Source organism: Stegodyphus dumicola, chromosome X2, assembly GCF_044657685.1.
Source record: "Stegodyphus dumicola isolate Sdum_Otavi_A_Nest chromosome X2, ASM4465768v1".
NCBI lineage: Eukaryota > Metazoa > Arthropoda > Arachnida > Araneae > Eresidae > Stegodyphus > Stegodyphus dumicola.
The window spans coordinates 94,213,930-94,228,717 of record NC_140781.1 but is presented as its reverse complement, the minus strand read 5'-3'; the positions used below and the strand labels follow the sequence as shown (position 1 = coordinate 94,228,717).

Sequence of the window (14,788 nt, the reverse complement as noted above, 5' to 3'; positions counted from 1 at the left end):
CTCTCATCTAATGCTGTAACGCCAAGGAATGAATACACCTGCACTCTTGCTAGTCGACAAACTGAACTCTTTGAGCTCGCGACAATGAACAAATATGTTTAAATGTAATGGAATATGGGAATTCATAATCTTTCTTTTTCTACGAGGCGGTAACTGTTTAATTTTGTATTGTAAGAAATAATGATTTAGCAAGCACGTGAATTCTGCTACTTCATCTTTAAACATTCCGTTTCTGCAGGCTGAAACTGATTTTATCTTTAATTTTAAATCATGTGATACTTAAAATTCACGAAAATTTTAAAAGACTTTTTCTCCCATTTTGTGCTTATCAACGCTTTAAGTGGATAAACATGTTAAATACTGGTTGTTCGTTTCAGCTTCGGTTCCCTGTGAAACAATTGGCAACGTGGTGTTTCGTGATTTTCCCCATTAGTTTATGTAAATATGAGACAGTTATTCTTAGAACGACCTGCAAAAAGGCATACTTCTTAAGGAAGCTATCTGTAGAGTGCTTAGACATAATCTATTGATCATCTGTCTCCAAACATCTTTCTTTTTTTGTGTGTGTGTCTGTCTCCATTGCTAGAGGAACGATATGCGAAACAGTGTTAGAATTCTGAAACTTTAGTCGTCTTCAGTATTCTATCTGTGGATTAGATGATGCATTTTATTGAACTTTTTACTTTTGAAAGTATTGTCTAATTCATCTAGTATACTGTCAAGAGCTTCAATAAACCTCTAAACACCTCATTTTTTGTGCTATTTGACAAAAAATTTCATAGAGCGAGATTGGGGGAAAGGCACATGATTGCCGTTTTATTTTTATCCTAAAACTGCGGGACGATTAAAGCTGTGGGAAGAGACATCTTTATGATGCAAAAGTCAGGCCCTAATCCTAGAAATGATTCTCAGAACGCAGTGCTACCTGAGAGCTTGCGGTACCTAGCGGCAAGTTCCTGAATTACTTTCTCTTTGCTCGGGAGATTAAAATTTCGTAATTTTTTGGATCTTTTTTCTGTATATTATATATAATGCAGCTGTTTCAATCTGAAGTATTTCATATTTTTATTATATATTTATTTTATTCATTTCTAATTGGAGATGAATCTAGATCATTTTCTTAAATTATATCCTTCCTCATTTCTCAACAACATATACTTTCACAACATATACTTGTAGCTGCAAGAGGTGTAACTTAGTAATTGCTGCCTGAGAAATCTAATGCCCGTCAATTGCAAAATGAGCTAGGTCATAGTCTTAATAGTGAAACAAAATGAGTAACAAAGCAAATACAAAAATCCATTACTAACCATTTATGTTTTGCATTGGCAATAAAATGTGGTTCAACTTTTAAAAGAAATCTTAACGGTGATAACTGTATTTTCCTTAGTATTTTTTGCAAACGTTGTAATAATGCAGCTCGTTTTTTTTTTCTTAATATGTCAGTAACAGATAGAATAGAAACATCCAAATCAGAGAGTTTGATTAATTGCATGATATAAATTGATTTGAACGACCAGTCATGCCCAAGAACACGACGCGTGATTGTCCCCAGTAGTGGCCGAGGGGTTAAGATCGCTGAATACTGAGAGTTCGATCCCAGGTGAACGGGCTGGGTGCATGGTTGGTTTTCTGTATGTGTAATGTGAATATGACTCAAGTTTCCCTTAGAAAGTCTTCCACGAAAACATCCTTCCCCATGCTGATAGCTCGCATGTGCTTTGCTATATTCAAGTAACCTAACTTAACCGACGCTTGTCTGCCTGAAGAAGAATACTTTCGTATAGGATTTTATGAGGCTTATGTTTACAGTTACACATGAGGAAATCCAATACAGTTTATAGATGCTTAGAATTTTTATGTTTGTTTGGTGTAAGTAATCTCGTATCATCCTTCATGTCTTTCAAATAGGCAGATTTTTCGCCACTTATTAGAAATTTTCGTAACTTAATTTTTTCCTTTTTGATAATTGGGGAGGAGGATGAAAAGAAGCATAAATTCCGTTTGCTTTTTGTATGTCATCGCTTGTCAAAATAAACTCATATCACAATTCTTTGCGTTAAAAAATGCTTTTTACGAATGTTAATTATCGATAGGTGCACAGAACTCCTACATTGTATGGAATATGACTTCTGGGATCTTGACTTTTTCCAGTTTATGCAGTTTCTCGGCTTCAAGCAACGACAACTTCATTTAAAAATGAAATCAGTACTCTGTATAGAAAATCTTATGACGAATTTTGTGTATATGAAACTACAGGACATGATATGAATGCAGGAAATTATTTTTGAAACATTGCATCGAAGTTAATTTTGATCGAACATTGAAGCATTTTTTTTTTTTTTCTTTGCTTATTCCCGTATATAATGGACAATAAGGAAGATATTTTCTTCCTTTGTAGATTTTTCCTTGTAATGAAAAGCATTTTTGATATTCTGATAATGAAATCGTTTCTCCAATGCTTCTTTGAAGGTCGACAATGCCGTCTTTCCTGATGGCTGTCATATTCGCTGTTCTGCATTTTTTAATACCAAACCTCTCTTGTTAGAGCTGCGCGATAAACGTTTGGATGACAGACTACTGTACAGAATAGGTTTCCCTTTTAATAAGCCGATAGAATTTTTCTGTTGTCTTATTCACTGTTCTCTTGTGAGAAAGGTGAGTACCGTTATTTTAAAGAAGAATGGTGTACTCTTTCTTACCTTTCATTTACAATTGCTAGAAATCTCATTTAAATGAAATCAATGAATATTTACTTATTTTCAAAGTTCTTAAAAAGCAAAATGGAATTATGTTATCTTTTATAAATATTATCATATTTAGTGTCATCACAGTTAAAATACTTTAAATAGATCTTCGTGTATAGTATTAAAATGCTGATTTATTGTAAATAATTATTTTTTGCATTTCACTGAAATTTTTTGTAATCTGTTAATGTAAATGTAACTAAAAGATGCACGCTTTAAAATGTACTCTTAATGTGCTTTTGCAAGCCTCATTGTTGAGCTCAAACTTCTGTATCACCAGTATTGTCTTTTAAAAATATTTATAAATATTTTATGAGAAGGAGAGTATAGCAACATTATATCTATACCTTTCTCCAGCATAAAAAGGGTAAATCTGAAGTTGAAATTTCTTAAGCGCAGGCTTTCTTTTGATCCTTTTTTTAAGGTAGGGGGAGGGGTCATAGGTAATATTAACCTGTGACTTTTTTTTTAATACATTTAGCGTGGCGGTTTTTCTTATTCAGTGTGTTTTCTACTGAGCATTGGGTTTTAAAAAATGTTGTGTTATAATGAATTAGTGACTATTTCTGTTGTGTCAATTTATATGTTTGTAGAAACAAGGCTTCGAAAACTGTATTAATAGGTGTTTTTTTAATAGGGTGGGACAAAGCAGGTGAGAGCTGTTAACTAAAACTGGCTAGTATTAACGCTACTAATGATAACCATAAAAACTCCCATACAGCTAATCCTGTTCGCCGAGATTTCAACTTGGATCTAACTACCAGTGTTCAGCAGCCGTATCCTTTTGGCCATTGAAAAATGCAATGATTTATTTTATTATAAAAATATAAATGAAGTTGTTGCGTAATCATTTATTCTAAATAACTAATAAATTTAAGTACATCCTGCCCAGACCGGAAAGTGTTAGCGACTTTGATTGCCGTACTGAAGGGCCCGGGCTCCAATCCCTGAGAAGGTATGGATGTAAATTGCCTATCCCTTCATAGGAGGAAATGGTGATTGCCATTTAGGTGCCTCCTTAAATAAACTGACCGCCACTTCTGGCCTTAATAGTGCCCAAAAGCATAAAATGGCTGGGCTTGTGTCCGAGGAAAAAATATTAAGTACACAAAATGAAAAAAAAAAAAAATATTCAATGCAGTTTTTATTTGAAAGGAAACTTATTTATTTGCTGAATCTTTCTGCGTAGCATTTATTATGCGAGCCCACCAGCGGCCGAGCGGTAAAGTCACTGAACACTGGTAGTTCGGTCCGAGGTTCGAATCCTGCGAACGGGCTGACTGCATGGGCGTTTTCGTGCTTTTCCCCATGTGTAACGTGTATACGAGCCAGCTTCCCTTAGAAAGTCCTCCACGAAGGCATCCCTCCCATTAGGCAGATAGCACTCGAGACTTTGCCATAATCACACTCACTCACTCATTTATTATGCACGATTATTCAAAAATGTCTGGCGAAAATTTAGAGGGGACTGAAATAAGTAGATTTTGTAATGGAATGGAATAAGTGTCTTGAGGTTATACCACAAGGCGCTGTTCAACGATAAATAAAAGCATTCTGCTGGTATAAATCATCAGCCTGCTGCGGGATTTGAGCAGCATGCATCGTTACGCAAACCAAAGCTCGTCGATATAATTTTTATCTATGGGGCTACGGATGGAAATGAAGCGACTTTTTAAATGATGGTATGGGGAATCTATCTTTATATTTCCTTTGAGGAGTTGAGGCGTTTTTGCACAGATAAAATGCATAAGGAGATAAATGAGATAAACAGACAAATGCACGTCGCACGGAGAATAACGATTTACGCCAGCACAACGCTTTTACCTACCGCTCAACAGCAACTTATTATTAATTTGGTGTTTCTGCTAAACACTGAAATCAACTGAGCACAAATCGTTAATGTTAAAGCAGCATAAAGCTATAATGTTCTCAACCATTTTGCTATCGGGGAAACTTTAATTTGATGTTCAGCTATCGGAAGCTTTTTACATAAAAATTACTTTAGCTAAAATTCATGTTTGTTGTCGTGTCCATATTACATGGAACAATGTTTGCCAGAGCCTACTCCGAAGAGATGTTGGACTTCTATTTTCCATTCCCTATTCTGAGGTAGAGCACCCCGTGGGGGGGATCCGGGGGTCTCCCACCCCTCTCCACACAAGAGGACTTTCGGCTCGCCGCATATTTAGAGTGCCGCCATGCCGCACTGACACTATACATTTACAAACACCCATGTCTTTTCTGGGATTTGAACCGGGAGCTTTAGGTACCGTAGTAGGCTCCCCTAACCACTCTACCGTCTGGGCGACAAAATTCATGTTTGTTTGAGCATAATTGATCAACTTGCACACTAAATAATTTTTTGCTTCGTTTGAAATGGAACTTTTTTTTTCCTTCATTCAGCAGCCTATAAATTGCTGTTACTTTAGCGCAGCCTCCTTCTTTAGAAGTGATTATGTTTCCTTTGGGGGGGGGAGACAAGAATAAAAATTCAGGCAATTAAATTTTCTAGAGAAATATTTTACCTCCTAGGAATAAAAGTCAACGATAACTATGGGGATCTTAAAAAAACGAGATATCAAATTCTTGGGAAAAAAAGCACTTCTTGTAACTCCTGAGCCTCGCAAGGTCGGTGCATTTACTAATTTCATTACAGCTGCCTCTTGCTTTTCTGGGCTTAACCCGAGAGAGTTATATATATATATATATTTAAATTTCATGCTGTCTTCATTTCTATACCTCCAGAAAATAACAATAACGCGGATTAGAGCTGCAGAAATTTTCTTTTTTACTTCTTTAAATTTTTTGTAAGAGATGAGATAGATACACTTAATTAAAAATGTTTACCTTTACAAGAGTTTCATGGACTACTTAAAGTATTAATATGAAGTAAAAGTATATATTTACTCTCATATTTCTCCACCCTCCTACACACGCACCCTTCTCCCTACCTTTTTTTCAACGTATAGTTTATAAACTCCTTATACACTGACTACCAATAAGTATTTGGGCACCTGTGATAGAAAAGAAAACTAACTTTATTCAAAATCAACAGTTGGTAGAGCCTCCACGAGAGGTAATTACAGCGTGGACCCACCGGAGCATACGTTCCACAAGTCTTTGTATGACAGCTAGTGGTATTTTCTTCCACTCGGCTTGGAGAATACATAGAAGTTCCTTCACCAATTTTGCACGGGTAGTGCACCCCTGAATTCGGTGATGCAACTCGTCCCAGAGGTTCTCGATAGGGTTCAGGTCTGGACTCTGGGCAGGCCAGTCCATTCAATGAACTCCATTGTCACCATACCAAGCCTTGGTTAACGCCGAAACATGACAACTGACATTGTCGTCCTGAAAGTAACAGGGGTCCAACCCGTAAAACTGCCACAACGTAGGAAGCACATTGTCATCCAAAACAGTGCAGTAGGCATCGGAGTTGAGCTTACCATGAATGGGGACCAAGAGTTCCAGCCTATACCAGGAGAAACACCCCCAGACCATAATTCAACCTCCGTCAAACTTGACAGTTGGCACAATGCATTCTGGCAGGAGACGTTCTCCAGGTAGATGCCAGACCCAGACCCTGCCATCCAAAAAGTAAAGAGTGAACCTTTATTCGTCACTCCAAAGAACCCGTTTCCATTGATCTACGGTCCAATTTCGATGCGCTTTGCACCACATTAACCGAGCAGCGCGGTTGGACTTTGTGATCAAAGGCTTATGGGCAGCAGCAAGACCGTGAAAACCAAGCAGATGGGCTTCCTTACGGATGGTATTCATTGAAACAATACTCCCGGATGCCTGTTGAAACTCCTCGTGGATGAGGGCCATCGGTTGGGTGCGGTTCTTCCGAATTTCTCTGGACAGCACTCGTCGGTCTCTATCTCCCAGTTTCGTTGGTCTGCCGACTCGGGGCACATTCCGACAATCACCGCTCACCTTCCACTTCTTAATCACATAGGCCACTGTCAATTTTGGGTACTTCAGATCGCTAGATATATCCCTTAAGGATTGGCCACATTTGTGATACCCGATAATTATACCTTTCTAGAAATCAGAGAGCTCCGAACTGCGAGGCATCTTGCATGCGACTAAAGCCGATGCTATTTCTTACACGATGTATACCGGCGGAGTCCGTGACGTACCTTAATACCGCAGATATCGTCATTTGCATAGGTGTCCAAATACTTATCGGTAGTCAGTGTATATGGTAACATGTTCGTGAAACAATTTATTTGTCCTTTTCGTTTTCTGAAAATACTATTCCATTTCAATACATAAATTTCCAAACAGAATCTTTTTTCTGTTTTGACCTTTCATTCTTTGCAGTACTGATTTCGGTTACTTTTTTATTAACTAGTTAAGACATTGTTTAAAAAACTTTTAAGTAAATTTCCGTATGAATTGATTATAAAAACGTGTATTTTTTTAATGAATTCATCGAATCCTCATAGATGACCTCTACGACCCTTAAACGTGAAATGTACCGAACAGTTGCCAAAATGGGTGTTACACCTGAAATTTCAGCTTGGCAGCCAGCCGGTGACTTATCGACTAGTTTTCCGCACATCTCAGATCGATATCACTTATTCATTTTTTACGCCTTTTTAATAAAATTAGCGAGTTTCCTTTATAATGTGTGAGATGCCTCGTAATTCTCTATTTGAAAGATGGGTAATGTTTTCAAGTTTTTATCAAAAGTACTTTAAATTACCAGATAAACCAGAGCTTACTATCTAAATGTTACGCATCTCATGCAGAAAACGTACAGTATGTGTTCCCGCCACTGATTGTTCTTAGCGGAACCTTTATTTATATGCTTTGCGCAAACTTAACAGCAGTTGCGGAAAATCTAGAAATATCCGATTATTTATTTTCCAGTCTCTGTTTCGTTTTGTAGCTCATTCTTAAAATTGTGCGCTATCGATGAAGTATTGCAAGAGGCAACTCGAGAGGTTTTGATAATTACCGTAGCTTGATTTAAATACATTGCATGGCGAAAGTTAAGGATTAAATTGATTTTAAGCCATAATTGTTGAGATAAAAAGAAGTTATAAGCATCAGACTTAGCTCAGGTATAGATAATGCCTTTTATTGCATTTTTTGTTTACTGCAAGCTTTGCGCTTATGAAAAAAGTTATTTTGGATAAATCGTATAGGTATTGAAAAGATGAAACTTTTTTTTTTTTTTTTTTTTTGTTTTATTAATGTAGCTGGAAAAAAATTTTTAAATCCCTGGGGACGTAATTAATCAGTTTATCAGACATTTAGTTGACGAAATTCATGCAAACTATCATTGTACTCTATTTAGTGTTCTCCGAGAAAACAGTGCAGCTAACTGCCTTCATAAATGGTCTTAAAAATGTTTAGTTGATTGTGGTTTTATGATTGAACTCGTGAGTCCATTCGCTGAGTTCTGTGAACTCTAAATTACCAGTTGACTCCAGCTGCTGTATGCAGCTGATATTATTCTTTAAAATAAATGTATCACCTACGGTGGCAGTAAATGGTCTCATAATGTTCATCAAAAACTTAGTCTCGCTACCTCGAACATCCTTATATTCACCTGTTAATGCATGGGTGTGTGGGCTCCCAAAGTAATTCTTGCCCAAAGTAGGCTACTGCTTTCTCTGAAACGTTTTATTCAAGAATTTTAGACCGCTTGTTTAATGTTCCTTTCCGCTCTTCAGACCTTTGAGAAGTTCTTGCATTCATTTGTGAATATTATTTTGCTCTGTTACTTGTCGACTCCGCGTGACATATTTTCTTGTTATATATATAGTAGAATCTCTGGTAAACAAGCGTAGAATACACACGTAATGTCTTCTGACATACAAATCCTTTTACGTGACACGAACTGAAATGTGGTTATGGTACTTTCTCCTAGCCCGTTGGGTTAGAAAGCTGTCAAGGTTTCTAACCGTCGATGACAGTCGATGCCCAGAGCTTAAATTGCTCCGGTATTTCTCAGTTTCTGAAGTATATCGTGATTCTAGGCGAATCGCACTGGAGCCCCATAAAAAAGGGCTCCAGTATTCTTTTTACGTAAGTGAAACGTAGTTTCAAAATGTACCTCTAAAATCGACTATAACTTCCGAATTCATGCCTGTCTTTCTCTGGGGAACAAGCACTTTGACGGAGTTTAAGACTTTTAAGGAAAAGAAAAGCCCTCATCCTCATGGCAAAGGTTTACGTCCCAGGCTTACGTTGCCTGCTCCAAAAAACATAATATTCTGCACAAGCTGATTGCTGTAAGACACGCGAGGACTCTGTGCTTTAAAAGGATGCCTTCATGAAGAATCTGATGTATACTGGCTCAGACTGACGCTACATATTTGAGAGCCAGGATCCATCATCTATGAATTTATTCATATTCTTTGGAAATAGGTGTTTGGGTAAAGAAATTATGTTTTACGCATTTTTTCCTGATGAAGCTAATATTATACATGATTATTATTAGTAAAAATTGTTAACATTGTATTAGATATGCATACTGGTATTTCCATGTGTAAAATAATATTTTCCTTCTCTTTTGTTAGATCAGCATGCTGCCTCATACAGTCGGTGCTATCAGGTGACCATGAAACAAAATATTTACCGCTTGTGATTAAAACCTGTTCGAAAACTTGTGTTGTATTCCATACCCCGTTTCACTATGGCTTCATCTCTTCGCCACATCGCTACTGAACCTGGCAATTTAAATCAAAAAATGAGCACATCAGCATCTGAAAAAGGTTTAAATGAATTACAGATATGTGATCGCCGAAAAAGTCCTAGCCGCACATCTGATTCGGTAAGTTTTCTCTTCGATTTCCAGTCTTGCTTACCTTCATTTCAAAATAATTTTTTTTGTACTTTACGCAGTGGTAATTTCTCAACTTAACTCAAGTGGTTAACTTCACTGTGAAATAAAATCTAGAATAATTTATTAGCCATTTGCTCTGGTAGGACTTGCCGCGTACATCGCGAGCTGTCTGAAAAGTCGGTTTTTTGCGCATTGCATTTGACGCCTTTATAAAAATATCCTGTCATAGAGGTATCAGCAACTTTGTGCAAATCGGCAGTTATTCGAAAAGTCAGAAATCTTCATATGAGTACTCAGGCATATGGGGCGCCTGAATGCATGTAGAATTTTCAATGGCAAACTAAATCTCTACTTTACTTAGCGGTGCATTCAGCTTTATGAAAGTTGCCTTTTAAGAGTTAAAAATTGTTTCGTAAGGCTGGGGACACTTTTATGCCGGAAAATTTTAAAGAAGTTTTCTGTCATTTTGAATAATAGCCTGTTTTCATAAAGAGTCCTGTGTCATTATGAAGCAGTCCCGTGCACGTCGTCGGCTCTTGCTGTTCGAAAGTGGCCTTACAAAATCTTTCAATTTTCTAGAATGTAAATAAGTTTGCAGTTCAATTAGCAAATAGTATTCTACCTTGTCTTAGGCGCACAAATATGCTTATTCTTAAGTTTTGTATACATTTGAGTTATAAATAACGACATATGTACAAATAAACAGAAGAAAATTTTTAGCGCCGAATGATTTAATGTTTTTATTTGGATTCCAAAATACAAAACACAATGAAAAAGAGTGATATTATTCGACACTGTCATGAAGAAAACGTCTGATTAATTTGTACGGATGAAAAAGTTTAGAAAACTGATTGATGAGGGTGGAATGTTAATACATCTTTTCATCATTTAATTGCCCTTTAGAACTTTAATTGCCTTTAGGAAATTTTTTTTCTCCAGCTTGAACTTTTCACTGCCAGTTAACATGAGACCAATGGTAATGCCTTACACAATTTTTTCTAAGATAGGATACCATCCCCTTACAAGGCCTTATTTTCGCTATCATAGTCATATATATAGTCATATATATCATCATAGTCTAAATGACGAAAATATTCTTGTTTTGACAATGTCAACTTAAAAATAATTTTTGACAGATAACGAATCTAACTTTTAAAGTGGTCTTCCGGTTCCTATAGTTATATTTGGAAAAGTTTCGTACCCGTTATGAAAAAAATTGTAAGAAGCTTGACTCCATACAACAAAAAAATTGACCGGGATATTTAATTTCAAAAATTGCAATTTTTTATGTCATTTTCAACTTGCTTTAAGGAACTGGTTAATTAAGTTAGAACAATTTGAGGAATAAGCTTAACCACTTGCTCTACGACTAAACTTCACGGTTGCGGTGCCTTGCGCTACAATATAACAAGCGATAAAGTGTCTCATTTACGCCGCTCCGCGTCTGCGAGTGCAATCCAGAGCTGTAACTCGAGAAATAAACAATCTCGTTGTTAGGCGACGTGTGCACCACGTTATTTTCATTTTTTGCGATAAATGCCTATCGACGTGGTGTTCACGTCGCTTGCGGTTTGAGAGAAAAGCATCTCGACGTGCGTGGCACGTCTTTTTAGCGCAAGTGGTTAAAGGAAGTGCAGCAAAAACAAATATGTCTAGTCTAATATAAGAAGCCATATAAAGAAGTCATCTAGTGTCCATGTATATGTATATATATATCATTAGAATGGTTTGGATCCTGAACTAAAAATGCTTTTAAAATGTTTCAATTCGAAACTTTTGAAGTATTCATTTTCTTAATGTTCATTGGAAGCATTCATTATAAAAAGAAAACAATTGTTGCAAATTCATTGGATTTGGATTACCAGTATCAACCTCTATTGAGTGCCACATTCTTAATTTCCAGGAAAAAAATTAAGTACAAAATTGCATGTTCGGTGTTTGTCTTTTTTTAGCTTTTAAAATAATCCTTTCAAAATGTAAGAACTTGGAATTGTTATTCAGATATTATTTGTGAAATTGTATTGAAAAAAACGAGGATTCAAAAATTTTAATTATGTTCTTCATTTATTGCATTTCATTTTTATCTTTTAATGAATATAGGGGGAAAATGTATTCAACTTGTGTTTGATCAAGCCGATTTCAGTTTTTCTAATAAAAAAATATTGAGCAAAAGTTTTTTTTTCCTTTGTTAGTCTTATTTTTAATACTATGTGAAGGATGAAAGATTCGTGCGATTCGAGAAATTTTTATGGTTCGTTTTACTTGTACAAAAAACATTTTGTTACTATTTCATACAATGCGAATGTTAGGTTCTTTTGACTAATGTGTGTTTTAAATCGTTGTTTGAAGCCTTTAATGATGGCGCATACACACGTACATGTTTAATTCCATTAGGAACGAAAGGTCTAATGAACGTAAGAAAAGTGTCGCAATACATCTTTGCCAAAATTTGAGACATGACATTTTTAGTTGAAGGAGATGTCTGGCATGTTGTCAGCATTAATTATTTCTTGACTTTTGCTGCGTGTTGGCAATTTATAGGTTTGGTAGTGAATCGATTATATATATTCGGATGTGTGCATCTGTTGTTGCATCCTCTGTTCTTTAAACATGACTTTCAGCTTTCTCAAAAGAGCAGATGTGAAAAGCTTACAATTTGTATTTAAACTGAGTTGGGCATTTTTTGCTTGCAGCCAAGCATTGCCGTAAAAGGGAGGAACAAAGCATTTACCTCCGGTGGAGGGGGGGGAAGACAGAAATTAAAAATGCAATTAAAGTAAACTAAGCATTAGGGTTAAAAATGGTGTAAAATATGTAAGAAGACACAGTTTTGAGATTTGTCTAAAGTGCAAAAAATCCGTCGCCATGTTTCGGGCGGCGGTGAGTATGAATAAGTAAAGGGATATTCTCCATCCTTCCGGCAAGCCTTCGTTGTGTGACTGGAAGCACACTCGGCGCATATTCCAGAGGTGCAGGTTCGAGTTCCGGCCGAGGGCATTACAAATTTTTCACTTCTGCAGCATCAAAAAAGCTTAATGCCTATACAGTGGCTACCCTATTTGGTCCTAAGAAGCCTAACGGTAGGGAGACATTAGGGAGGTAGGCATCGCGTGCTTTGTCGTAATCAAATTAACCAAAAACCCATCTATATCTGTATAAACTTGAGAACAAATCTGATGACGAATGCACTAATTCAAAGCGCATGGTGCACGTAAAAAGTTGAAAACAAATTTAAATGTAAAATTAGTAATTTCGTAATCGATAATGCAGCAAATATGGCAAAATTGTGAGAAGAATTCGAAAACAATATTCAGCTTATATATTGGATGGTTATTCGGCATATATACTTAATTTATTGACCATATATTTAAGTACATCAAATATTACTGAGCAAGTTACTCAGGTCAAAGTACGTATTTTCGAAATCGCAGCTTGCGCAAGTCTAACGAATACATCAGAATTAGTTTAAATGTACACTGCGGGGGGGGAGTGATAATGCGGGAGTACACTGCGGGGGGGTGAGTTTAAATGTACACTGCGGGGGGGTGAGTTTAAATGTACACTGCGGGGTTCTATATATCTCCCGTTCTACTGGGCGGATTGACGAAATTCAAATTGCGTTTTTTATATCTCGGAAGCGCTACTTAGGATATATATTAGATTTATATATAGCACTGTTCTAATACAGGTATTCTGACACAAAATCGAACTTTTTCTGAAATGACATGCCAATTGTTTTCCATATTACGATTCTACGACTCAAATTATGTCTAAATATTAAATTTTGTAAAATTTGGTGCGGAATTTAGGGAGAAATTTAAAAATTTATCTTTGGGGGTTTTTTAGATTGTGCCAGGAATAATTTACTTGGCAAACTCCTTAATTTATAGCAAGCTATTTTCTATTCCCCCCCTTTTTTTATCGTTCATACTTTCAATTAATATTAATAAAGTGCGTAAACCACATTTGGCGTTATTATCGCTCAAAAAAAAATTCAAAACGCTCTAATATTTAAATTCATGTATATCTTAGAAAATTTTTAATAAAAAACGCTAATTTTTTGCAAGTGTGCCTAGAAATACATCTACTTTAAGATGATGTTATAAATTTTATAGGTTATACAAAAAGTGTTTCGAAAAAATTATAAAAAAATTTTAAAATACAAGTTTTGAAATTAAATCATAAAAAATGTGTGAATTATATTTGGATTAAGCTTAAATTTTGAATTCTGGAAGAAGGAATGAAGTAAATTTAATAATATATATATATATATATATTAATAAATATATATCAAATTCAATTAGCATTAAGGAGCTAAAATTTTGAGAGCTAATTTTTTAAAAATTACTCATGCGATTTTTACAAAACTTGGTAGTTTGGCATAATTTGAGTCGTAGATTTGAAATATGGAAAAAAATTGGCAAGTAATTTCAGAAAAAGTCCGATTTTGTGTCAAAATACCTCTATTAGAACAATTGTTTCACAAGAATATGCTATGAATCACTCTTGCCTATTGAAAACTTCCCCTACACAAATTATGCATGTAAATCTAATATATATATATACATAAATAATACTAAAAAGGCTAGTAAACAGCCAGTTTTAATTTAACTTATCTAGAACATTCATCATTTGAATTCCTGAGAGTGGATTAGCATTTGCTAAACTAAGTGAGGTTGAGTAGTTTGTTCCTGCTGACTGTATAAATAGAAGGCGCTAATATAATGTAATGTTAAGTGTTAAGCTGCTACTTGTGAGAGCTATTGTAAAAACCTATGCTGTAAACTTTAAGTAATGTAAAATGCAAAATGCTTGTTTTGTGTGCAAAAATGTTGCTAACTTTGAGGCATTATAAAAATGTGTAAAAAATTGTAAAAATTGTTAACTGGCTACTGTTTGTGAAAATAAATGTTGCAAAGGGTTACAGCTACTTTTCATGCTAGCTATGTTGAAAAGGTGCCAAGATATTTTGCTTTTGCAGTACTAGTTATTAAAATCATGAAATAATTATTTTTATATTAATTCCCTTATCAAAATATGTATTACGCTTCTCAATATCATCTAATTAGGAATTTAGTTACTTTGAAAATCTTAAGTGTGTGGTAAACATTTAATGAATTGATGTAAATGAAAGTCAAGATTTTTTAAAATCCTGCTGCAAATCGAAGTTCAGCTGTATACAAGGTAATGAAAATTTTGCTAGAATGGTATATAGATTAACTACAAACATCACCAG

General features: G+C 35.5%; 1 protein-coding gene across 4 annotated transcripts in view; it reads left to right on the top strand.

Annotated features, from left to right (window-relative positions):
* LOC118188489 (oxysterol-binding protein-related protein 6-like) overlaps positions 1-14,788 on the top strand; it is a 259,141-nt gene that overhangs the window by 124,352 nt on the left and 120,001 nt on the right. For 3 of the 4 annotated variants that reach the window (XM_085810016.1, XM_085810015.1, XM_085810014.1), the window contains exon 3: positions 9,287-9,540. In XM_085810016.1, the coding sequence (XP_085666142.1) occupies positions 9,403-9,540 (138 nt within the window). In that variant the 5' untranslated portion in view covers positions 9,287-9,402. Of the gene's footprint in view, positions 1-2,519; positions 2,659-9,286; positions 9,541-14,788 lie in introns of those variants that run through there. The other variant, XM_035358923.2, reaches the window with a different exon arrangement.